The sequence below is a fragment of the Carlito syrichta genome, unplaced genomic scaffold (assembly GCF_000164805.1).
Source record: "Carlito syrichta isolate Samal-C Ts95f unplaced genomic scaffold, Tarsius_syrichta-2.0.1 Scaffold315119, whole genome shotgun sequence".
Classification (NCBI taxonomy): domain Eukaryota; kingdom Metazoa; phylum Chordata; class Mammalia; order Primates; family Tarsiidae; genus Carlito; species Carlito syrichta.
The window spans coordinates 469,243-494,195 of NW_007259215.1; the positions used below are offsets into that span (position 1 = coordinate 469,243).

Below are 24,953 nucleotides of genomic sequence, written 5' to 3' on the forward strand. Positions count from 1 at the left end.
ACGGCAGCAAGCTCCTCCTCCAACTGGCTCACACGGAGTTGCCATCTTCCTTGCCCCCAGGTTCTGCTCTGTTGTGTTCTAAGAGCAGCCATTTGACAGCAATGGGGTGCCAGACCGGATGAGTTCTGCTTCTGCACAAAAGCCCACCAGTCATTCCTCCGCCTTTTGGCAACTCCTCCACATAGACAAAGAACTGCTTTTTCTTTAGAGACCTCCCGGGCGTCTTCACACAGCCTCCCTTCAGATTCGCAACAGCTTTTTTTTTTTTTTTGAGTTGGAGTCTCAAGACAGGGAAGCTCCTGCCTCCTGAAGGAATGTGAGCATCCCGTTTCTTGAAGGGATTTACTTAGAACAGGGCCCAACGTCTGTCTGTAGCCCTGACTTTGCTTGTTTGGTGGCCCAAGTAGCCTGGAGAGAGGTTTTCTGAAGGGTTTTGGGGAGGAAAAGTGTCAGATGCACTGATACATTTGCCAAGAACTGGCAAAAGGGCGAGAAAGGATCACTCTATCACCTCACCCTGCCATCCTGGGCGCTGTTACACTTTTATACCTAGAAATGCCTGTGGGCACGGGGGTTGGTGGATGTTAAGAGAAGGAAGCTGGGTGCCCACCGTGCAGTAAGAACATGGAGCTGGTCGTGCTATTGACTGTCTCCAGCCTATACTGGTGCGGCTCCTTCCTTACCCCCCAGGATGTGTGGCCTGTGTCTTAAGGGCAGGCCCATGCCACTCTCCAAAGCACAAGCAGCCGCTTGAGGTCTGAGCCGAGTGGTCCCATGAAGCCTGTGGTTACACTGCATTGGTTGTATTTGGTGAATCTAGAAGGTGTCAATTCAGAAGACTGATTCGGAGAATAAACATACAAGTACTTCCACATTCCAGTGAGGGCTACTTTCCAGTCATGTGGACAAGCTGCATATTACTTTCAGTAAGGTCACCAGGTCTCAGAACATTTCTGGGGTTTTTCTTTTGGATTCTCTTCCATTAAAATTCACACATGCTTAATGGGCTTCATTTCTTTTTATTTAAAATTTTACTCTTTACATTATTAGTCTGATCTTGAATGCCTGTTTCAAAATTAAATCTGGCAAATCTGTAATTGCTAAAGATTAAAAAAAAATTACAGCCAGTGGATCAAAACCCTAAAAGCAAATCAAATATTTCAGATGTTTTGAGAAGTTGGAATTAAAGCAGCAGCCAAAGTGACCCCTGTAAAGAACTAATGTTCCTTCAACATGTTGAGCATCTGTGTTCTACAGGGAAGATGGACACAACAGAGAAAGTCCCTGCTCTTATGAGCAGCACAGGGGCTTCATAAGGGGAGACAGACTAAACACTATCAAGCAGCTCATTTCAGAGGTAGTTTGTGAGACAATATGATGGAATATAACCCAGTGGCTGGGTTATGGGTCTGGGGGCAGATGGAGGGAGAGGAGGTTAGGAGAGGCCCTTCCATGTGTCATTTCAGCTGACGATTGAGTGATGAGAAGGGGAGGTCTATAGAAGTCCGGAGCAAGAGTATTCCAGGTGGAAGGGGGAACAAGGGCAAAGGTGCTCACAGAAGGACATGTAATTAAAACACGGCACCTGCCTTCGAGGATTCGTGCAAATACAGAAGGTGTCAAAAAAAAATGTGTACACATTTTAAGAAAGGAAAAAAACCTATTAAAATTGTAATACTCAATATATACTGATAGCAAAAGATAAATAGAAGTCACGTTTGACTTCTGCAACTACAAGTGGTGCTCGGAGTGGTTACCACTAACGTCCAGACACTTCTGATTGCGGCAAACTAAAAGTAATACATAGATAACATTGCTTAAAATGTGTATACATTTTTTGGTACCCCCAGTATAGATTAAGTTCTAATATCTTCATTAAAATTAAAAACCAGATAAATTGTGTGTATAAGAAAGATACATTCTCACCTTTCTAATCTACTCAAGTTAATGTGTATGGTAGAAAGTAGAGTTTAGAGAGATGGGATTCAGATAATTAGGCAAACTGGATAAAGTCAATCCCAAGGTCCTGGCCTGCAGCAAATATATCTTGTTCCATCTTAAGGGTTTTCCTGCTCCATTTGGGGAATATAAAAAACAACTTAGTTTTTTTCCAGAATTACCTAGATTTGCATTACTATCCAACAATGTGGATGCTCTAGAACATTTTATTTGTGAATTTGTTTACATGTATCGTTTCAGCTTCATGCTCTGACTGATGATGGAGTATCTGATCTTGAAGACCCAACCTTGGCTCCCCTGAAAGACACCGAAAGGTTTGGGATCGTGCAGCGCTTGTTTGCTTCAGCCGACATTAGCCTGGAGAGACTGAAGTCCTCTGTGAAAGCTGTCATCCTGAAGGACCCTAACGTCTTTCCGCTAATTCTTTATATAACCCTGAATGGACTCTGTGCTTTAGGCAGGGAACATTAGTGATGTTCAGAATTGTAAAGATACTACTTTGGGGTTTAGGTCAAATGCATGTCAAGAGTTGATTGATGAGTTGACAAAACAGTTTAAGAAGTGGTGACCTTTTGCGCTAGGAATGGCCTCAGTTTCAGCTCACCAGGTACTCTTTAGATGGTTTCTTTCTCAGCAGAGGCCCTCCTGTACTGGTGACCCAGTGTCCAAGTGAGATCCCAGCACCTACAGAGCTGAGGAGGGTTGCGAGTTCTTAGTGTGGATTCAGACCTTTTTTCTGCAGAATAATGGGTCCCTCTGTCACTTTCTTACATTTTCCACTTTCTTTGTTTTATGGAAACAGAGTCTGATACTTTAATCCAAAAACTCTTTTTAAATTGTGAACGCTGTGGGAAGGCAATATCACTTCACAAAAGAGGCTACATTTTGGATGTGCTATATGTTATTTGGTAATTGAAAGTGAATTGCAAATGCCACTAGAGTATATATATTTCTCTGCTAGAAAAGAATTATACTTAAAAAAAAAAACAAACCGAATATCGACCTACCCCTGCTTAGGGGTCTGGCTAGATAAATTTTATTTGCCTTTGCCATGCTTTGATGAACATACCAATTCTACGTCTGGAATGTGTTGATTTCCTGTGCATTCTGGGTACTTCATTTGTAGAATACTACATATTCTATCAAAGGAAGCTTTGAACTGTGTATATTTTACTTTTTATCATATTTTGATGTCCTACAAATGGCTTGGACTGTCTCCCTAGTGTCCTGACAGGACCTGTTGCTGTCCACTGGGGACCTGGTCTGAGTGGGGTGAGGGGTGGCAGTTGCTGGAGAGACACATAGTACTCAGCACCTCTTCTTTTTATCTCAACATCCTCCACTTATTTCCTTTCTTGCTCTCAGATTTTAATGAATGTTAACAAGGAATAAATAAAGCAAATAACTATTTCATCCCCTCTAATAAAAATGAGACTTAACCTTATGGAAACGCTTATATGTGCAGGAAAAAGGATACAAAGTGACCCACTCTGGTGACAACTATGCAAAAATAAGCACCTTGTACATACACTGGAAATATGCCAACGTGAAAATTGTGCCATGACACTATATGTGCCTTTTTGTGTGGTTTTCTGAAATAAACATAAAGAAACCACAAACAAAATGTGTAATATTAATCTACTTGTGTAAAAAATACATGTATTGATATGCATGGAAAATCTCAAAGAGTACACAAGAAATCTAATGGTGGCTCCTTTAGGGAAAGGGACTTAGAGGTTGGGATTAGAGACAGTGATTTTTTTTACCCTGCTATTCCTTCATTTTGTATGTCTTATTCTCTAAAAAACAGACTTCAGACTGGAAGAAAATAAGCCATCCCAGTAAGTGCTAAAAGTTTGGGTTCCATCAAACAGGCATTTGAGGAAATTGGTTGTTTCCACAGTTGCCCTAAGACTGGCCAGTTACCATGTTGGATTGTGTTTTAAGACAGAGCTACTGAAAAGGTGCTACAGGTGTTCCCAGCCTCTAGGGTTCTTCTAACTAGATGGTATCTTGTTTCCTCATTAATTAAAAAAGAGAAGTACCCATATTTACTGGTTGAGATCAGGAACCATGCTTTTTTCCATCATTAGATTAGTAAACAAGTTCTAGTAGCTCAGGTCACCTGGAAAACAGTAAATAAGAGTGACATTTCCTAGAATACCACAGGCCAGCCACCTTAACTCTGATGTTTCCATTCACAAAAGAGGATCACTTCTCTTTCATGATGCAGAAAAGTATCACTGAAATTAGAATGGTTGGTGCATTAATGTCCCCTTCAAAGATGTCCAAGATCTAGTCCCTGACACCTGTGAATATGTTACCTGATGTGGCAAGAAGGGACTTTGCAGATTATCCTGGATTATCTGGATAATCCAGGCAGAATAGTCAGAGACTTGGCTCAAGAAAATGCAGGAAAGGTGAGGCCAGAAGAAAGAATCTGTGTGCTGTTTCTGGCTTTGGAGATAGAAGGGGTAGGTGCAAGATAAGAGAGCAGTCTGATAGTTAGCAAGGAAATGGGGGCCTCAGTCCTATAACTGCATGGAACTGAAGGTAGCCAACAACATGGATGACACGGATTTTCCCTTAGACCTCAAGAATTCAGTCAGGCCCCAGCCAATATCTTGATTTTAGCTTGGGGACTTCTGTGTCGAACTTCAGACTTACAGAACTGAGATAAACTTGTTTCCTTAAGATGATAAATTTGTGGTTGTTATTGCAGTGATAGAAAATTAAGATGGGTAGAATAAGATGTAAGGATGAACAATGTTAACACCGAATTCTCTGGAGACCTACTAGTAACTTCTTAAGCATGAGGTATGGATTCCCGGGAATTAGCTTGGGCAACCTCTTGTAAAGGGCACTTTTTGAAAAGGGGCTTCCAACAGGCCCCCACAGCCATACCTTCATCTCTCTGGCCACCTGGTGGGCCCACCTCCCCTTACTGTAGGCTGCAGGACTGAGCCACGTGCCACGGTGGTTCGGCTCATTGTCTTTTCTACTAGGGTTTCCTCAGAGCAACCCATGTCTTGTTTTCTTGATCTTATATTTTAACCAACTCTGAAATTCTTTCCTTGAGTGTGTTGTTTTTGAAACCCCTTGAATCTCTCAGCCTGGGAGAGAGGACAATGGTTAGTGCTTCCTTGTTGAGTAAAAGAGGCAAGTGATAAATGTATGTTTATTTAGGTGGGAAAAACTAAATGATCTTAAGGGCTTTTTACAAAGACTATTAGCACTTAAAAGAAATTACCACAGCTAATCTGAAATCCTCCACTAAAAACAAAAACAAAACAAACTCTAAACCTCGGTTCTACCTATAAATGAAACACTGCATTTTTCCAATAGTAAATATTTATTTCTTTATATATACAAAAATATTTTACTAGGAGTATTTAATCTCTACAGATTGAACATTTCAGTAATTTTTGTTTTGGACAGTATATGGAAATATGTGAAAAGATTTATAGGGACAGTTTCTGAAAAACGAATACTTAACTGTACTGAAGGCAAATTTTATTTATACAAGAACAGCAGTCATGTTTCTTTTATACAGAAACTAGTAATACAATTACCTGGAAAGCAGTAGCAATTACTCTTTATTTTTAAATGTCTGCATCAGCAACTTACTTAAGCAGCTTGTTCAGCTTTGATTTTTAGATTGCTAACAAGCATTTTGCCTTCCATTAAAAAGATTCTCTTCACAATCACTTCAAAGACTAGAGGTTAAAAAAAGCATGCATCTGTGTTCAAAGGAAAAATATACCAAAACAAACTGGAAAAAAAAAAAATTCCCACAGCAAGGTTTTCACATCCAACACCCCTTGTAGCTCTAGCAGAGTTCCACACAACATGTAGAAATTGCACTTGTTGCTGAACTCTAGTGTTCATTCTTCTACAACAGAACCCAAGGAATCACTTCTTAAAAAAAAAAAAAAAAAAAGATCAATGTTACTGAAGAAACAGGAGCCAGCCAGCGTTTCTTTTTAAGAGGTTACACAGTCAAGAGAAATATTTACCTTGTATTTCAAGTACAGATGTAGCTGAGCTGTGCCTGAAATCTTGTTATACCTAAAAAGGCAACGGTGTTTCTCATTTGGACCATGTTTACCAGGACAAGCTTGATATCTTCAAAGCCATGTCACTTGGACTACTGTCCCCAACTCCTACTGAAGAATAAGATGAAAGCCACATGTTTTAAGTGGCAATGGACTGCTGGTTTACTGTTGTGGTTTAGAGCTGATGAGTTTTTAATGCTATCGTTTTTTCTTCTCTAAGTGAGTTTATTAGGCTTCCTCCAAGTGCCCTGGCCATCTTGAATGACAGAAGGAAAGCCAAATCTCAGATGTGGCTGCCATACTTTTATGTTGCTACTCCTGGTTTGCTAGTGGCTGAAGTGCAATAAAGGCATCTATTTCCAACTTTTAAAATAAGACCTTATTTTGTGGTAGCAACAATATCTATTTCATGGGACTCAAAGACGGTTGCTTTATAAGCAGTAAGTCATTTAATCTTCCATGTTATAGGCAGCATTTGTATTAGCTATAGATGTGTTCATTCAGTTTGTGCTGGAAATTAGAAAACAGTAAGAGCTAGCCGGGGGAAAGAGGTGGGGGGGGAGGGAAGTGGGGAGAATTGTTGCTTTTGACTTTTGTGTGTGCAGATAAGTCAGATTTCTCACATCCCTGCATTACAGTCAGTGACTGAGAAGGGATTAGAAAGAGAAAATAATAACTGCAATGGATTACTATCTGGATTTTGCAAGGTTCACTAATTGGACCTCATTGTGAATGTTTCTATAAAGAAACAGATGCCTTTTACACTTAATGCTATGGGTAAAACAAGAGGGCTGCAGTGGTCAATTTCAGGCATAAGGATAAAGTGGGACAGCTTTACAGAGCAAAGATCAGAGTTTGTTTTGATGTAAAAGAGTGCTGGAATGCTTGCTCAAATTTTATTTGACTTGCGAGTGGTCTGGTTGGCAGCAAGGATTTGTACTTAAAATGGGTTTCTAAATTAAAAGGAATCTTTTGACCAGGACCACTAACAGAGCAGAACAGACCATTTTACAGGCTGGAACAATTGCCTTGAGGCTGCTTCAGAGCTGGAGGTAGGATTCCTGAATGGTGTTCACCACTGACTGCATTACTGCAGAAGGAGGTACATGTTAAAAGAATGAAAGGATAAGAGATAAAGTAGCCTAATAAGGATTTTCAGTTTAGCATTTATCACATCACAGTTACAAATTTCATCTTATAATTTAAGGTGAGGACAAATATTAATGTTAACTTAGCCCTGTTTAACAAGTGGAATAGAAAAGGCAAAGGGAGATGTAAATTTGATCAAAGATCACATAGCATCAGAATTAGGATCTTAGCCAGTAGAAGTACCCCATCTTTACTTTTCTCACTAGAGAATATGTTAAGTATTGCAGTGTATTGCCAAAGTGGCAAAAACCATGCTTCTTACCTTAAAAATGAGAAATCATCATTCTTTCACTTTTTAGTATATTAAGGATTCATGTTTGATTCCTGTGCATTTTTCAAAAAATCATTCCAGGAACACAGAAGGTAAACATGATGAATTATGGAAAGTACTTAAAAAGTGAATATAAATTGAAAAAAGCTAGAACAAAAATGCAATTTAAAAATTACCTTACCTTAAAAAAATCATAGAATAGTCATCGTCCTCAGGTATACAACATGTACTTACATAAAAAACTGACAGATGCTGAACTATTAGTCAATGTATTTTTAAAGTTTGTGAAGACTATCTATTTGTACTATATACAGTAATCCCGTTATTTAAAATATTGAATTTCTTGAGAACTTCAGATACATTACAGTTATTATTACATGAATGCTCACAGTAAATCCTTTGGAATAAGGGCAGGTACCATAATCTCTAAGCCTAAATCATACCTCATATTTATTCAAAGTTTTAAATAAGTATTTCCCAAGAGGCTTCCATACAGAACTCTTCCCTTTTTCCTTAAGAAAGTTATAATAATGACTGGTTATTTTCTGAGCTGAATATCTCATATATTTTTCAGAAAGGAGATTAGTACCAGCTTCAAGGTAAAACCAGAGTCTTTTAAAACAATCTAAAAACAAGTTTTAGAATGTCTTAGGAATGGGGATTAATTAAAAATTTTGGAACACTATGAGTGACTATATTTAGTTTTATTCACGTACTTTGGGAGAATTTTACACATTATACACATTGCTATATATATATTATATGGCAACTCAGACATTTAAAAAATGAACTGCTATCTATATACATAACACTTCAGGACTGCCTTTCCCATATTTAGTATAAAGATCCATTACTATAAAATTATTGGCTCTCTAGCCTGTGATTTCTGGATAATGGAGTGCTGTTTCAGAAAACACAAAAGTAAAATGTAAGTAATTATTATTTTGGTCAGTTTTTAAAACTTTTATTTTCAGTACTGGCCAATTCAAAATAATTTTACCTAACTCTATGGCTATCCATCTTAAAAATCAACTCCAATCACTGGGATCATGACACTTGTTATAAGTAAAAATAAATAACATTATAATAATTTCTAGACAAGGATAATTTTTATTGTCATTGGGATATTATGGTCAAAGCAGTTAGTATCTGGTCTTAACCTACAAGGGGAACTCAGAAATCCCCCAAAATTTATTTATAAAAAATTGTGTATTTATTCTTACATGTTTAAACTTCAGTTACCTTCAAAGTACTCTTCGTTTGTTACAATACACCTATCAAGATGCTTTTTCTACTGCTCAAAAGTTTTTAAACATGTCAATTTGGATGCCTTTTAGGGCTTTTGCCATTTTTTGTTTTACCTCTTCCACATCAGCAAAACGTTTCCCTTTGAGGACTTTTTTCATCCGAGGAAACAAAAAAAGTTACTTGGGGTGAGATGAGGTGAACAGGGAGGGTGGGGTATGGAGGTCATTCTGTTTATGGTAAAAAACTGCTGAACACAGCGTGGTATGGGCAGGTGTGATGTCATACTGGAAGAACCAGTCACCTGTCTGCCACATCATTTCTTCTGCAAATCATGATGCAACCTTATCAAAACTTTCAGATTAAAAAGTTTGGTTGATTGTGTGACCTGGAGGAACAAATTCCAAGTGTACTATTAAGGGCCTACCCTCCAAAAGATAATTCCAGCTTTTTGGGGGTTCTCCCTTGTTTAATGTCATGCTATTGTATTTTATTGCTAATTTGGGTTATTTTCTAAATTTGTCTTAATAATCTGTTGTTTTAAAGGAAACTTCTCCTTATAGACTACTATAAATAAATTTATTAGATTCTAGAATCTAGAGTTTATGTTACTAGTGCTACAGTCATACTGAGTTTCTAATATGATTTCTATTATAGAATGCTAAGTTCAGCAATTGTATACTTAGAGTTGGCTGAACTAAACAAAGTCCTGATATACTTGACATTTGATATTATTCAAATATCACAGAAGTAGAGATTGCAATATAAAAGCATGACTGTAATGAAGGTGAAAATTCTACTTGAAGGGCATCACATATATTTTACTAGTTATGGTTAAATGACATATCCAGGGACATCACCTCCATGTTTATTTGTACATTTGAAAAAAAAAAAAAAAAATATATATATATATTAGTTTTTAGTTGTATATAGTCATGCCCTGAATGCTGAAATGTGGACACTCACCTGTCCACAAGGAACCCTTAGGTGCACTAATGTGTTGGCACATCATGTTTCCCAAAAGCACACACATGTGTGTAAATTTTAACTATCACCGACTGTTCAACATCACTTTAAGCTATTTTTTCTTCAGTAAAGCTAATTATCTTAGATCTTCCCAAAAGAGAAGAAGTTCACACTTCCTTGATCATAACTATACTCATTATCTAGGAAGACTCCTGGGACCTCTGGGACTTCTAGCCCCAGAAGGGCACTGCTAGTTCCTGCAGGTTCACGTGGGACTTAGGTTTCAAGTTCAATGACTCATTGAGAAACAATAACTTTTCTAAATTTATTCCTTTCCGCACTGGCATCTAAACTGAAATGAACTAAACTGCATAATTTCGTTTTACAATAGGAGGAATCTAATGTGCATTAATTAAGTAGTCAATGAGGAATAACATTTATAATAGAAAAAAATTCCTTTCAGTATAGGCTGTTTTCTAAATAATATGTATCCTTATAGCACATAAGGCTAATATACATGGTGTAAAAGTCAGCTCCTTCATACCAAGATGGTTGAAATATTTTACAGATAAACTTCTTGTGCTGCTACAATTATCCCAAAGCTGTTTAAAGAGGCTCCATGCAGCAGCATGAAGGTGCACTGGAGAATGCAGCACATTTCCTGAGTGTGCAGAACTGAACTTTCTCTTAAAATATACAGTGTGTGTTGAAACATTGTCATAGGGCATCATCTTGATACTGTGCTTTGATTCATGTTGCTTGAAGAAGCCAAGAATTTGGTGTAAATGAATGTGGTTTAAAAGTTTCTAAAGTTATGAAAAGAGTATGATTGATTTTGTCACCAATTTCTTGTCCTGGAACAAGGAACATGAATTTGTGTTCTGGCTATGAAATCTAGAATAAAAAAAAATACCTATAGATTTTTAACTTTAATAATAGAGCAACTTAGGTATTTTGCTTTATTGTGAAAAAGATGTTAAACAATGTGTGAATACTGCTTATCGTGATGTATTTTTGCTTCCCTCAAAGTCCTCCCAGCTGGCATTCCCTGTGACAACTTTGGTGAGGGAAAAAACAAGTGCAGTGGCCAGATGTCTGGCGTTTATCCCCAAAGATGACCATCAATATTTAAGCACCCAACTCTTTAAAGTGTGAATACCGTTTATATGAAAAGCTTAAATGAAAAGCTAGCAGCGATATAAAATATGGTCAACTTACTTTAATAATGAGCCACATCTCTGAATATGTTTTGGGAAGAATTTCTACCATCCAAGAATCCTAAAGGAAGATATTAACTGAGGTGAATGTGGAAGTTTGTATATTATGTAAATACATCTGAAGGAGAACTTTTTTCCTAATCATGAAAAAAGTGCATTTCTTAACAGAAATGTAAAAAAACACAAAACATTATTTAATATATATTATATAATACATATATAATATACATATTATATAATGTATATATTTTGTGTGTGTGTGTATATATAATATATAAAACAGCTGACAATTATTTCTAACTTTTGTAAATTGTTCAATGGATTTGATTCTCAACACGACAAATAAAACAGGCACCCTAAGGATCACATGACAGTTCAAAAAGCATACTGATCATTCATAAAAACCTCCAACTGCAAACTTAGAGGCACCATTAAGCATCACAGAAATTTGCAAAGGCATAATACATTTGCTGACCATATCATAATGAAAAAATTGTTTAAAGTAATAGGTTCATTTTGTCAGCTGAATTTTTACATGTGAAAATAAATAAACTTTCTTCAAGTGTCACTTGCTGTAAGGTTTTACAGGATAAGGCACTCTCTCAGTCTGCATAACCTTGCTTCCAGCCCCAGAGCTTACTGTGTACATATTAAATTAGTTAGTATCAGCATGTCACTGCAACAAATAAAAAGAATAACCTCATCAGAGAGTGCAAGGTATTGCTCTTCAATTTTTCACTAAAGATAGAAATGCAGAGACAAACTAATATATCTGTGTAAATTAAAATGGATAGCTGTATATCTCTGTAATAATGAAAAGATGTGAACTGAACAGACTTCTGATGGCAGATCTAGATGGTGGTAGTTGAGCTATAGCACTGACATTAAAATCCTGTTTTGGTAAGAAATTTATAAGAAAGGGCAATAACTACTATTTTCTTCTATTAAGAGTAACTGATCCTTCACTAGTTAAATTCTGAACTAAATGACAGTTTTACAAAACTATTTCAAGTAGTATTCATTATCACAGTGAAAATGTGAGACCAATGTTAGAGTGAATGATTTGAAAATTTCTTTGATGAAAAAGGCAAGGATACTAAATCAAAACATATACAAAATGCTTCAACGCATTTCTTTATGCGATATGAATAGAAAGATTATCCATAAAAAGTTAGAAAAATTAAGATAAATTATATATTAGTACACCTCCCCAACCACATTTTATATAAAAATTCAGAATAGTGTACTGTTATTTCAATCTACACAATAAAAATGCCTGGACTCGGCAGATATCTTCTATCTGTGCATGTATATTCTCAGTAGAAGGTTTATTTGTTGCAGTCACTTTTTAAAAGTTTAATTTTAATTTTTAACCTTACTGAATCATCAGTAAACCCAACTGATTGGGACCCACTGTGGTTCCATTCTCAGTTTCTCTATGGCAGTCTGTAGTTTTTCAAAGGCCTTGTCTAGATTGTCATTTACAATGATCAAATCAAAATAGTGGTTGTATGCTCTCTGAATCCGGGCACTTTCATCCACTGTTTTCTTCAAGTCAGAGTCCTGTTGAAGAGATACAAAAAAAATGTAGAGGTATAAAAGGATATGATGCATATTTACTTGCTCAAACTCAAACTCAAAGTGAACATAATAATAAGGTTAGATATGTTTGCTGTAATTCTGATATTAATCCTCAAAATCTAATCTATGTAGAGTGCTAAAGACAATGTCACCATCTGTTCATATCTTAGTCTTTCCAGCAACACCTGTTTTCATTTACATGTATTCTGCGTCTTCTGTTTCACTGACATTAGGATGAGATTTCTAATTAAAAGGCTGCTGACAATAATTTTAGGGTGAATCTGAGGTAACAAAAGAATTACTGCAGGTAACTGGTTTCTGGCTCAACTATCATCCTTTCTGAAAAGATTATTATCTTTATGGCCATGTAAGTTAAGGAATTCAATTTGCAGTGGCTGCTTAGCTGCTCAGCTCAAACCCAAATTTGCTGCCTATCCTCAAGAAAGCCATAGACTCTTAAAAGTGCTTTTTGAAAACATGCTGCCCATTGTCCACTAAACATACACACACACGTTAATTTATTTATGTTTTTGTCTGAGTATTGTTTATAGTTCATAAAGTAGTTTCGGTTATGTTGGAGTGATGTGGGGAGTACTTAAGTAATGGGTTCTGCATGACAAGTAAAGCCTTTTGTAGAGCTGTTTTGGATTTCACTGTACTTTTACATATTCCACAAATATTTACTGTATTCCTATTAAAGTGACTACTATGTTTCAGTATCAGTAGATATGGTAATAAGACAGAGAGGGTTCCTGCTCTTTAATGGAGGACACAGATAGAGAGCAAAAACCAAAAAATTGCATGTTGTCATAAAAACTATGAAAGAAACAAATCAGACACAAAGAATCTTAGATGTACTTTAGATAAAGTGGCTGGAAAGACACTGAATGAACAACATTTAAGCTGAGAACTAAATGAAAGTAAGGAAGTTGGCATGTGTATAGTTGAAGAAAGAACATTCCAGGCAGAGGAAACAGCAAAGGAAAACCCAGAAGGGGAAGATAACTGAAAGAGGAGGGACAGAGGTGGTAGGTCATGGGGGACCTGGATGTGAGGGAAAGACATCTGTGGGTCTTGAATGGGAACGTGACACAATGTGAGCAGAAGCAGGAAGACGGATGGTAGTAGCCAGGTCACAGAGGAGGGCTGCCTGGATTATGATAGTGGAAGAGGAGAGGGAAATGACACCAGTGGTTTTGGTGATAAAACAACCACAATTAGCTTTTTATATAATCAGATGTGTAAAGAGAGGAAAATGAATGAAAGGTCGGGGTGGGGAGGGCATGCTTCTTGAGGGAAATAAAGGGTGCACTTTGTATATGGTAAGTTTAACACGTCTGTGAGATATCCAAGTGGAGATGCAAAGCAGGCAGCTGGTTATACCGATCAGAGCTCTGAGGTCTAGGCTAGCTATATATAAATCATTAGCATAACAATGGTATGAATGTAAGTGATTTTGATGAAAACACCTAAGGAAAGTGTAGAGACAGAAGTGGGTACCCCACTGGGCCCGAGGAACCCTAATACTTATACTTCAGTTAATACTTTCATTGAGATTTCAAATAAATTTGAAACAACTAACATATCTTTGATCACAGGTGTATAAACAGGCCACAGTTGAGCTTGAAAATAATTCTTATCTATTACAGTTGTTAGCAACTTGACTTGCTAAGAAAACAAAAAATTCTGTGGTAATAATGGAGTATGTCACACAGATGAAAAGGGGAAAAAAATTCTCTCTTTCTGGCTATAGAGTGGTGGTCTCCAGGATATGCTGCTAAGGGGAAATTGCAGGCAGACTTTGTATATAATAAGCAACTGTTTATGTAAGAAATAGGGGGAGGGAGGATACACATCCATACTTGCTTATATTAAAAAATGAATTAATAAATGGCTACCAATAATGGCTGCCTTTGCAGGTGCGAGGAAATAGAATGGAGAGGGAAGAGAAGAGCTAGATAAATTTTTAAGATTTACGTTGGAGCTATGAAAATGTATAGAATTATGCAACAAAATTTAAATTCAAATGGAAAAAAGCAATACCTAAAAATCAAAAGCAAAATGAAACAGACGTGTTTCAAGTTGGTGATTTAATCACACAGAAAGAAATTACTTCAGTGACTTAAAAAACCCTATTTATTTATTTAGAGCTGGGGTCTCACTCTGTCGCACATCTAGAGTACACTGTCATGATCATGGCTCATAGCAGTCTTGACCTTCTGGGCCTCAGGTGATCCTTCCATCTTAGCCTTCTGAGTAGCTGGGGCTACAGACACGTGCCACAACACCTGGCTAATATTTTTATATTTTGCAGGAATGAGGTTTTACTATGCTGCCTAGGCTGGTCTCAAACTCCTAGGTTCAAGCAATCTTTCCACTTCAGCTTCCCAAAGTGCTGGGATTACAGGCATGAGCCAACATGCCTGGCCAAAGCAATTTAATATCTAGTGGGAAATATCCTAAGAACAATTATAAAACCTTGAAACTCAAAACTTTTTAATAATCATATTGTTAATATTGATAATGTTACTAAGAAATTATATGTATGTTTACTTAGTTTATATTAATATACATGTAAAATAAATTATGTTAATAACATCAGGAACCAAGATTTTCAGGTTAAGAGAAAAAAAGGCAAATATAAAGTCAAATAAATTAAGTAAAAATACTGTAAAATTTGAACTGAAAAAATTTGAATAGTTTGCTAAAAAAGAAAAATGTATTTTCTATCTCTGGTCACTGAAAAGGTCTAGAAACAATGTCCAACTGAGTTTAATGTATACCCTTATTGACTATATTATCTTTAAATACCATCTCCTACTAAAAGAAACCAGCTTTTGGATGGCTGGTTCCAGGTCTGGGACAGGAAATGTAGAATAATAACCTGGAACAGTTTGTCATAGCAGAAAGCTTGTCATATCAGAGAAATATCAAAGACTACTTACTGGAATTGTGTTAAAAAGACTCAGAAGCCAGGTTGAATAGACTCCTACTAGCTGAAGATAGGACAATTTAAACATCAAAAAGAATAATAACTGACCTAAATACACAGAGAGGAGGTATTGCTAGTGGCTTTAAAATACAGTGATTTGACTGTGAGATACTTAGTGAGATATACTCTAAAGATAGAAAGAACAGGGTGGGGCAGGGGAGTGGTGGTTAGTAGGGGCTGTTCACAGTAAATCATATCATTGGTGGTTATGTTGATATACTTTTGCTCAGACTGTTGTGTTTGTACTGTAGATTAAAACAAATGAGCAGTTATGTGATAGTCTAACATTCCCTGTGGTTTTGAGAACTGGGATATTCAACATAAGAGAAAGGAATTAGACATAGGAAGTTAAATAAAATCCTGAAATCCTGAATTTGATTGGAAAATATCAGGATGAAACTTACAATATATTTTTCTTCAAACATACTCACAGAAAAGCATATATTTTAGCATTGTCCATGTAAAAAAGTCTAGCCAGAAGCAATGATCAACCTTGTGACAATGGGCATTGCTAGTATTAGGGTCTTAAAATACCATTTACCCTAAAAGAAACCAGGACATTTTAGAAAAATGGCTGATTCCTGGCCTAGAATAGAAAATGTACAAGGTAAGCCTGGAACATTGATCATACCAGATAGCCATGAAGCTAGCCAAGACTATCAGGCTCATGAAGAAAAGATTTCAAGGGCCAACTAGAATAAGCTCCTGTTGGTCAAAGATGGGACAATTTGAGCATCAACAATAACTGCAACAGAGTAAAGCATGAGTTTGAACCCACGTGTTCATGAGACTAAAAAACAAAACAAACCACACATGGTCACTTGCCACCTCTAGAGGCCTCTCCTTGGGGAAGAAACTCACTATTCTAAAGCTGACCCATAAAGGGCCAGTATCAAGCATATATCCTGCCTTTTCTGTGTGAACTATACCCCAGAGTAGTCTGCTTGATGAGAAAAAGTTTTTTAAAAGAAGAATTCTAGTTTTTAAATGCAGAGGGAATGACAAACTTAGAATATTACCACTTTGCCATCTCTAAAAAAAAAAAAGAGTCCAGGCAAAGATCATTAAAATTTGCTAAAACCCTTAGGTAAAAAGATACTGTGGAGCCTTATAGATCAGGCTAATGACATCTGAACCCTCTGATTAATTATATCACAAAAAGACAGATAGTCTGACATAAGTCTCATGATGTTACAAAACAAGTACCACTTATGAATTATTCTCACAAACCAAACATAAGACCTGAATATAACCTGAATCCATATCTGACCATGCCTCTAATTTACCTATCAGTCTACACGAAATACAAGGAATAGAGGAAAATGATACAATGGACACCGAATTGGCAAAATCCAGATTATGAAACACTCTGTAGGATAAATGACCCAATATTTTGAACAACTAAATTATGATGTTAAAAAAGACTAAAGAGCCGGCCAAAATGGAATAACAGTCACCAGACTAAACTTCCTATCTGACAACGAAGTCATGGAAAAATGTATAAAACAACAATTTCTTAGACATTTTAGGGTAGGTGAGGTGGCTCACGCCTGTAATCCCTGCACTTTGGGAGGCTGAGGCAGGAGGATTGCTTAAGTCCAGGAATTTGAGACCAGCCTGGGCAACAAGGCACTACAAAAATAAATAAATAAATAAGCTGGGTGTGGTGGCATGCTTCAGTGTCCCAGCTACTCGGAATGCTGAGGCAGAAGGATCACCTGAGCCTAGGAGGTCAAGGCTGTGGTGAGCCATGAGTGATCGTGCCACTAAACTCCAGTCTGGGTAACAGAGTGAGACTCCAACTGAAAAAAAGAAAAAGAAAAAGAAAAAGATAAAGAAAGGCAGACAGAGATCATAGAGAGACACGAAACAAATGAAGAGCCCTATGATCACCTCAGTTTACTGGCTTGAAAGAACTTCTGGGCTAAAGCACAGGGAGGGAGAGACCATGAGGAGCTTACAGGACTCTGAGCTGAGGACAGAGTTGAGTCCAGGGAGACCAGGGTGACAAGAGTTGGCAGGACAGAATACTGGAAGGGGAGAGTAGCATAGACAGGACTTCAGAGACTGCAGAAGGTCCCCTTCCAGCAACCAGCTGAGTACCAATCTGTGCATGGGCACTGATACTTGATGCTGAAAATGAACCACCAGAAAGGATTATAGACACTCATACTTAGCCAGGAATAGTACTTATTCCCACCAGCCAGAACCAAAAAAACCTCATGATCCACAGGATCTTTGGTAGAGTACCAAATGGGTCTTGCTTCCTTTGTGGGGAATAACTGGCCCTACAATGAGAACTGCTCAAGTCTTACTTAACAAATTTTAAAAGCAAGACCTGAAAGAAACAAACTATTTCCAAACAATACTCACAATGTCTGGTATCCCCAAAACACTCACAATGTCGGGTATCCAAAAAATTTTTTTGCTGGATTACAAAGAAGCAGCAAGATATATTCCATGAGGAAAATTATCCAATCAAAACTGACCCAGAGCTGGCTCAAATGTTAGATTTAGTAGATTAAGACATTATATACTTATTATAACTATATTTCATAAATTTAGAAAGCAAGGACATGGAGCAACTTGAGACAAAAGATCAAAGAGGACAAATACTACCTGATTTCAAGGTATACAATCAGCTACAGTGGGGAAGAGGTAAGAGTAGATGCGGGGCCTTACAAAAGAGTGCAGGGAGATGTGTGGTGATGGATGTGCTTATTATTTTGGGTGCAATGATTTCATGAGTGCATACATATGACCAAACTTACTAAGCTGATCACTTTAGATAGGTAGTTTATTGTATGTCAACTATACTTCAATTAAGCTGGAAAAAAAGACTTAGTATACATTAAGCAAATTCAATGTGTTGATATTCTTTGAATCTTGATTTGAACAAATTAACTGTAAAAAAAGTATAAGTCCTGGAGAAATTCAAATATAGATTGCATATAGATGATCTTAAGATATTGCATATTAATTTTTTGTATATTAATGGTATTATGATCATGTTAAAAAGTCTATCGTTTAGAGATTAATACAAAGGTATTTATGGATGACATATTAAAAATTTGCTTTAAAATAAGTCAAGGTGAGGTAGAAAGTGGGGAAGGGTCTAATTGAAACCAGAAATTGCCACATACTATCAAAACTGGATGATGGGTACATGGAGGTTCATTTTTTCCCTCTTGTGCATACATTTTAAAATTCCCATAATATGAAAAAGGAAAGAGGGATAAAAAGAGAAAACATGTACCAGAAACTACACATCAGAACACCTAACTCTCCCGGTCATAAGCCAAAGGATGAGTTCACTTGTGTGTGGTCTTTGAGCCCACTTACCTTACATGTAAAATGAAGGGGTTGGACTGATATTTTAATACTGGTCCTTTTCATTTTACAAAGGGGAACTAAATTTTTGTTTTAAAATAAGGTGAACAATGATTTGCAAGTAAAAGCAAAACTGCCCTAATTCCTAACTATATCAAGTAAATGAGATTTTACTCTTTAATGCCTCATACAGAACTTTTATTTCATAAGCATGATTATATAGAGTTGAACATGTTCAATAGAAAAGGAAATACTTTAGGAGGAAAATCATATTGTTAGCTCACCGTCAAAAGCTTAGTGGTGATTCCTGCATCCACCACGGCCTTGTGCATGGCACGTAACGTTTCTAGCTCTGGAGCAGCGATAAATACGACATAGGGCATGAACTCGGATGTCCTCAACACTTTCAGTGCCTGTGTAGAAGAACAATTATAAACCAATTTACACAGCATTAGAGTTTGAACTCTGCTACCCTTTAGTAAATATCACAGTCTATCTGCCCTCTTCCTAAGGATTAAGGATATAATTTAATAACTCTCTCCCTTCTGTCTTTCTCATTTCATATAGTACTTTCCTAAAACAGTGATCCATTAGCTTTATTCTGAACTCAGTCTCACTCCTCTTTGTTCCTTTTGAACAAAGGAAAGTGTAAAACTCAATGATCCAAAAATCATCAAGAATGACGTAAACTCTATGTTAATTGTAGGATTCTGCTAATATTGAAAAGCAGAAATAACTTCAGTGTTAATTAGCAGGAGAGTGGTTAACTAAATGAATATACATCTACACTACAAAGTACTATGCAGCAACTACAAAGGACACAAAAAGCTCTATAGTAACTGCCATGAAAATATCTTCAAGAAAAGCTGTTAAAAAAAATAAAAAAACTGAAGAATCTATATAGAATTTTTCCATTTCTATAAAAAGAAACAACAAAAACAGAAAACCCACTACATTATATATAGTTGTACTTTAAGGTACAGTAAAATGACTAGGAAATTACATAGCAAACTATGACCAATACTCATCTTTGAATAGGGAGGTGAGACTGGGCTGGGTGCAGAGGGATAGCAAGGGATGGGTGAGAGATGGAATGAGAATAAAATGAAGGTGGGGGGGTGTCAGATGGGAGAAGGAGTGAATTCAATTTTTTTTTTTTTTTTTTAGTTGGAGCCTCACTCTGTCACCCAGACTGGAGTGCAGTGGCCGCTCCCGGCCACTGCAGCCTCGACCTGCTGGGCTCCGGCGATCCTTCCACCTCAGCCTTCTGAGTAGCTACCATGCCCGACTGATTTTTGATTTATTGTAGAGATGAGGTCTTGCCAAGTTGCCCAGGCAGGTCTCGAACCCGCGGGCTCAGGCAATCCACTCACCTCATCCTCCCAAGGCACGGGATTACAGGCTGAGCCACGGAGCCCAGCTTGAATTCAATTTTTAATCTTTATATTACAGTCCTGTTTGAGTTTTAAATTAAACATTTCTTAACATGTATATTTATGTATTACTTGAACAAGTAAATAAATACATACTAAACTTCTACCATGGATATAATCACACACAGTTTCTATTGCTATCCAAGTCTCCATTGGCTAATTGAGCCAAGTTTATTTAACCAGCTATGGAGACATACACAGAAAAGTTCTCCATTACCAAAAGGTAAGAGGGAAAGAGCCACCTTCCCACACTGACAGAACAAACAAACATCTCCTTCCTCTCACATATATTCAAACAAAAATGCCACAGAAAATGCATTTTAAAAACGGCTTTGAAATCCATGCAGCTTACTTGTGGGTTGACATCTAAAATGCAAGTTCGTCCAGTTTGGACAACTTCAAGAATAGAATCTATCTTGGTTCCATAGAGATTTCCTTCATACTCCCCATGTTCCAAATACTTCCCAGCTTTAATATCTGCTTCCATCTCAGATCGTGATACAAATTTATATGCCTGGCCATCTTTTTCATCTTCCCTTGGTTTCCGTGAAGTAACTAAATAAAATAACATTGAGAATTTGAACAGATTGTAGGGTAGGAAAATAGACTAAAATACACAGGGTAGCTTAACATTTTTCCACTTAGTGCAGAGGTTGGCAAACCACAGCCTAGGGGGCCAAATATGACCTGCTTCCTATTTTTGTAAATAAAGTTTTATCAGACCCAGCCACACTCATTTGTTTATTTACTGTGCATGGTTTCTTTCCCATTAAAAAGGTGCAGTAGTTGTAACTGAGATGGTATGGGTTGTAGAACCTGAAATTTTTACTATGTGACCTTGAATAGAGAAAATGTGCTGATCCTTTCTTGACTTAGAGGAATATTTTAAGAAGTAATCTCCATCATAAAATTTGTACCAAAAATGTGTTTTTAAAGCCACTTTGAAACTAAAAACATATTTACCGAGCAGCAGAGCCCTCAATTAACTTCTTAATTATAGAGAGAGTCTTAATAAGAGCGAGGCATGTTGCAAGTAAGTATTTTTGTCAACCAACCAGTACTCCCCTTAAGGAATCTATTATATCCTTTCTTTCCACTTTCACACTTCCTAACTGAGCGCCCAAAAGGCGAGCAAAGTCTACCCATTCTTAGTTGGAATATCAGTTTTCTGAAGTGTAGTTTTATCTACAAACTATCCTTTGTCTTATCTGAACAACTGTTTCTTTCAAGTTACTCTTTATTGATATTGCCAGACATTGATTGTTCTATTTTATACTTCAGTGGTGGAGCTAGCCACCTCATTTTTACTATAGTCTATTAACTTCCTCTGCTCTGACCTGACATTCTTTCTGGGAGAATGAGAGTGAATTAGCTCAAGTCAAAATTTAGAAGTAGGCGATTCTTTTTTCCTGATATTTTAGAGCTTTGATTAGACATGCAATTCCCTTGCAAGTTGGTCTGTGCTAGGAATGAACTATTACTATCTTTAAAACTGTTGCAAAGCCATACTCTCTGACAACTTTGTTACATCAGCTTTGAAGAAGAGAACAAATATTTGTGTATCCTATTTCAAGCTTTGTCTTACTCTGAGCTTAGCTGGATCAGATATAAAAAAGCATTCTACTTCTACTAGCTAAATGCTACAAATGCAGGATATCTGAGCAAATCATTCATTAAGTACATGAAATTAAAATTAGAAAGTAATCCAAATAAAAAGTTGACAGTGTTTTCACTATTAGGAATAAGCATGAGACATTAAAAAAAAAAAACTTTATTAAGAACAAAATGAACTTCAAAGTTTTTAATCTTTATATTGCAGTCTTGTTTGAGTTTAGGGCCTATTTCATAAATGAGATCATTATGCACAAGACTTCCTTTTTCTTTTGCTGTTTGCTTGCTCAACCTTGAGTATGATCATCTCAGACCACTGTAAAGAACAATTATAAAGTACTTCAAGAATCTTCAAGATGCTATGATAGCTTTTCACATTCAAAACTGTGATCCTTAAGGTTTCTGAAATATTCACCAAAGGAGTATGACAGAATTTCTAAGGCAATTTAATACTCCGTAAATACATGCATACTAGCACTTGGCTCAATATCTGTGAACATGATTTTAAAGAGTACTGTTTTTTGGTAAAGTCATACAGTGAAACCATATATGAGAATGTGCTACTTAAAATAAACATGTATATGCATATATATTACTCCTACCTCTACCTCCCAACATGTTGAAGGAATCTTAATTCTTGGAGAAATGTTCTTTAGTTTACAAGCGAATTTTAACGACAATCCCATTCTCTACTGAACACTCCAAAAAACAGTCTACAGGTATACATATTTAAAGTATGATATCCAATCAAAAGATGGCGTTAATCAAATGAGTGTTAATGTTACCATGTGACAGGCGGACAAAGAAAATGGCACAAGCATGGTTGAGCGAACATCATACTACACATTGCTACTGTGATTCAATTCAACTTCAAAAAGTAATACACAGATAATATCTCTTAAAGTGTGAATACATTTTTGGGGGCACCTCCTGTATACTGCCACCAATTTAAGCCCCTTTCCATTCCAAGAACAGAGAAATTAGAACAGGGAGGTTTAACTACAACTACAATTCTTCAGGCTTATCTACTGAGCACTCAATTAAATAATGTGGTTTCTTAGAATTGAATTTTGGTGACAGGCAAAATTCTAAATGTTAGCATTCTTCAAATATTAATGAAACAGTCAACAAAGTAATACTTCATTCATTAACTAAGCAACATTGTCAATGTCAGTGTTAGCAACATTTACTTCTTTCCTGTACCACTTCTCCATCATCACCACCTGACGTGTAGCACAGTATTATGTATCAGAAATACAGCAAACGTGTCACACTTAATATTTCTTTTCTGTGTTAATTCTGTGACTTTAAAAAAGCTAGATGCTATATAAATGTGATGATTTAAAGAAAAGGAAAACACACCTACATTATATAGAGGTGAGAGTTGACTTGATATATGAATATACATAAATCTATTTGTAAAAATTCAAATTTGAATCTACTCAAAATAAACATCTGTTAAGAAGCAAAATAGTACATCTTTCTGGAAATTAATTTGGTCCTAGGAAATCAAGAAATTAAAACTTTTATGCATAACCTTTGACCTAATAAGTTCACATCTGAGGCTTCAGTATTTATACTTTACCATGACCTAGTTTGGAACAAAAATACCTACCACCTTTGTTATAATAGCAGTCATGGTTAAGTTTAGTATACTCATATGCTAGATATTAAGAAGCTTTGAGATTAATTTTTAAAAAGTCTTTTCTTACTATGGTAAAATATACATAACATAAAAGTTACCATTTTAACTATTTCTTAACTGCACAATTCAGTAGATTAAGTACATTTACATTGTAGTACTACAACCATCAGCACTATTGAACTCCAGAATTTTTTCACCCCCTCAAACTGAAACTCTGTACCCACTGAAAAATTATGTCCTCTTCCAGTCCCTGGTAACCACCACTCTTACTTTTTGTCTCCACAAATTTGACATTCTAGGTCTCTCATATAAGTGGAATTATAATATTTTTCCTCTTGTATCTGGTTTATTTCACTTAGCATGTTTTCAAGGCTTATCCATGTTGCAGCATGCAGCAGATTTTCATTCCTTTTAAGGCTGATTCATATTCCATGATATATACATATCACATTTTGTTTATCCATTCATCTGTCAATGGCCATTTGAGCTGCTTCTACCTTTTGACTATTGTAAATAATACTGCTATGAATACCAGTGTAATATCTGTTTGAATTTCAGCTTTCAATTCTTCTGTGTATATACCTAGGAGCTGAACTGCTGGATCATAAAGTAATTCTATGTTTAATTTTTAAAGAAACTACTATATTGTTTTCCACAGCAGGTGTACCATTTTACATTCCCATCAGTAATGCAAAAGGGTTCTCATAGTTTCACATACTCACCAACATGTTACTTTTAGTTTGTTTATTGTAATATCCACCCTAATAATTATGAAGTATTATAACACTGTGGTTTTTATTTGCATTTCCCTAATGATTAGTGATACTGAGCATCTTTCATGAGCTTCTGACCATTTTTATATCCTTTTGGAGAAAGGTCTATTAAGTCCTTTATCCATTTTTAAATTGGGTTGTTTGTTTTGTTATTGACTCATGGCTGGGCACATGAGTCAATCCCAGTACTTTGTAATCCCAGTACTTTGAGAGGCCAAGTTGCGAGGACTGCTTGAGGAAAAGAGTTTGAAACAAGTCTAGGCAATACTCCCCTCTCCCATAAAAAAGAGACTTGTGAGAAAAAGCTCATAATGTTTATTCATTCATTCATCAAATATTTGGGGGGCATAAACTATGTGCCAGACCTGTTCTAAGTGCTGGGTGTACAGAAGTATAAAAGATAGACAAGTTATCTGTTCTCATGGGACATATTCTTTAATGTGGAGACAGGTGAGTAATAACAAATAAGAATTGCAGCTCTATTCACAATAGCAAAAACATGGAGCCAACCATGCTGCCTATTGAAGCTGGACTGGATTTAAAAAATGTGGGCCGGGCTCGGTGGCTCAGCCTGTAACCCCAGCGCTTTGGGAGGCCGAGGTGAGTGGATTGCCTGAACCCGTGGGTTCAAGACCCGCCTGGGCAACTTGGTGAGACCTCATCGCTACAATAAATAAAAAACTAGCCGGACATGGTAGTGCGTGCCTGTAGTTCCAGCTATTTGGA

At 36.6% G+C, this 24,953-nt stretch overlaps 2 protein-coding genes and 1 long non-coding RNA gene across 4 annotated transcripts in view; 1 reads left to right on the top strand and 2 right to left on the bottom strand.

Annotated features, from left to right (window-relative positions):
* Positions 1 to 3,578, top strand: part of DFNA5 (DFNA5, deafness associated tumor suppressor) — a 75,599-nt gene extending 72,021 nt beyond the window's left edge. Inside the window, exon 10 of the mRNA XM_008072327.2 lies at positions 2,200 to 3,578. Coding sequence (XP_008070518.1) covers positions 2,200 to 2,430 — 231 coding nt within the window. The 3' untranslated portion in view covers positions 2,431 to 3,578. The remainder of the gene's footprint in view (positions 1 to 2,199) is intronic.
* Positions 3,579 to 5,123: 1,545 nt separating this feature from the next.
* LOC103274912 lies at positions 5,124 to 8,662 on the bottom strand. The gene is made up of 2 exons (XR_505282.2): positions 5,976 to 8,662; positions 5,124 to 5,877 (listed from the first exon to the last, which is right to left on the bottom strand). It is a non-coding gene; the product is annotated as an uncharacterized LOC103274912 (long non-coding RNA).
* A 3,249-nt stretch (positions 8,663 to 11,911) lies between these two features.
* Positions 11,912 to 24,953, bottom strand: part of MPP6 (membrane palmitoylated protein 6) — a 66,878-nt gene continuing 53,836 nt past the window's right edge. Inside the window, exons 10-12 of one of the 2 annotated variants that reach the window (XM_021706075.1) lie at positions 20,551 to 20,753; positions 19,050 to 19,178; positions 11,912 to 12,425 (exon numbers count right to left, since the gene is read on the bottom strand). In XM_021706075.1, coding sequence (XP_021561750.1) covers positions 12,249 to 12,425; positions 19,050 to 19,178; positions 20,551 to 20,753 — 509 coding nt within the window. In that variant the 3' untranslated portion in view covers positions 11,912 to 12,248. The remainder of the gene's footprint in view (positions 12,426 to 19,049; positions 19,179 to 20,550; positions 20,754 to 24,953) is intronic. The other variant, XM_008072328.2, reaches the window with a different exon arrangement.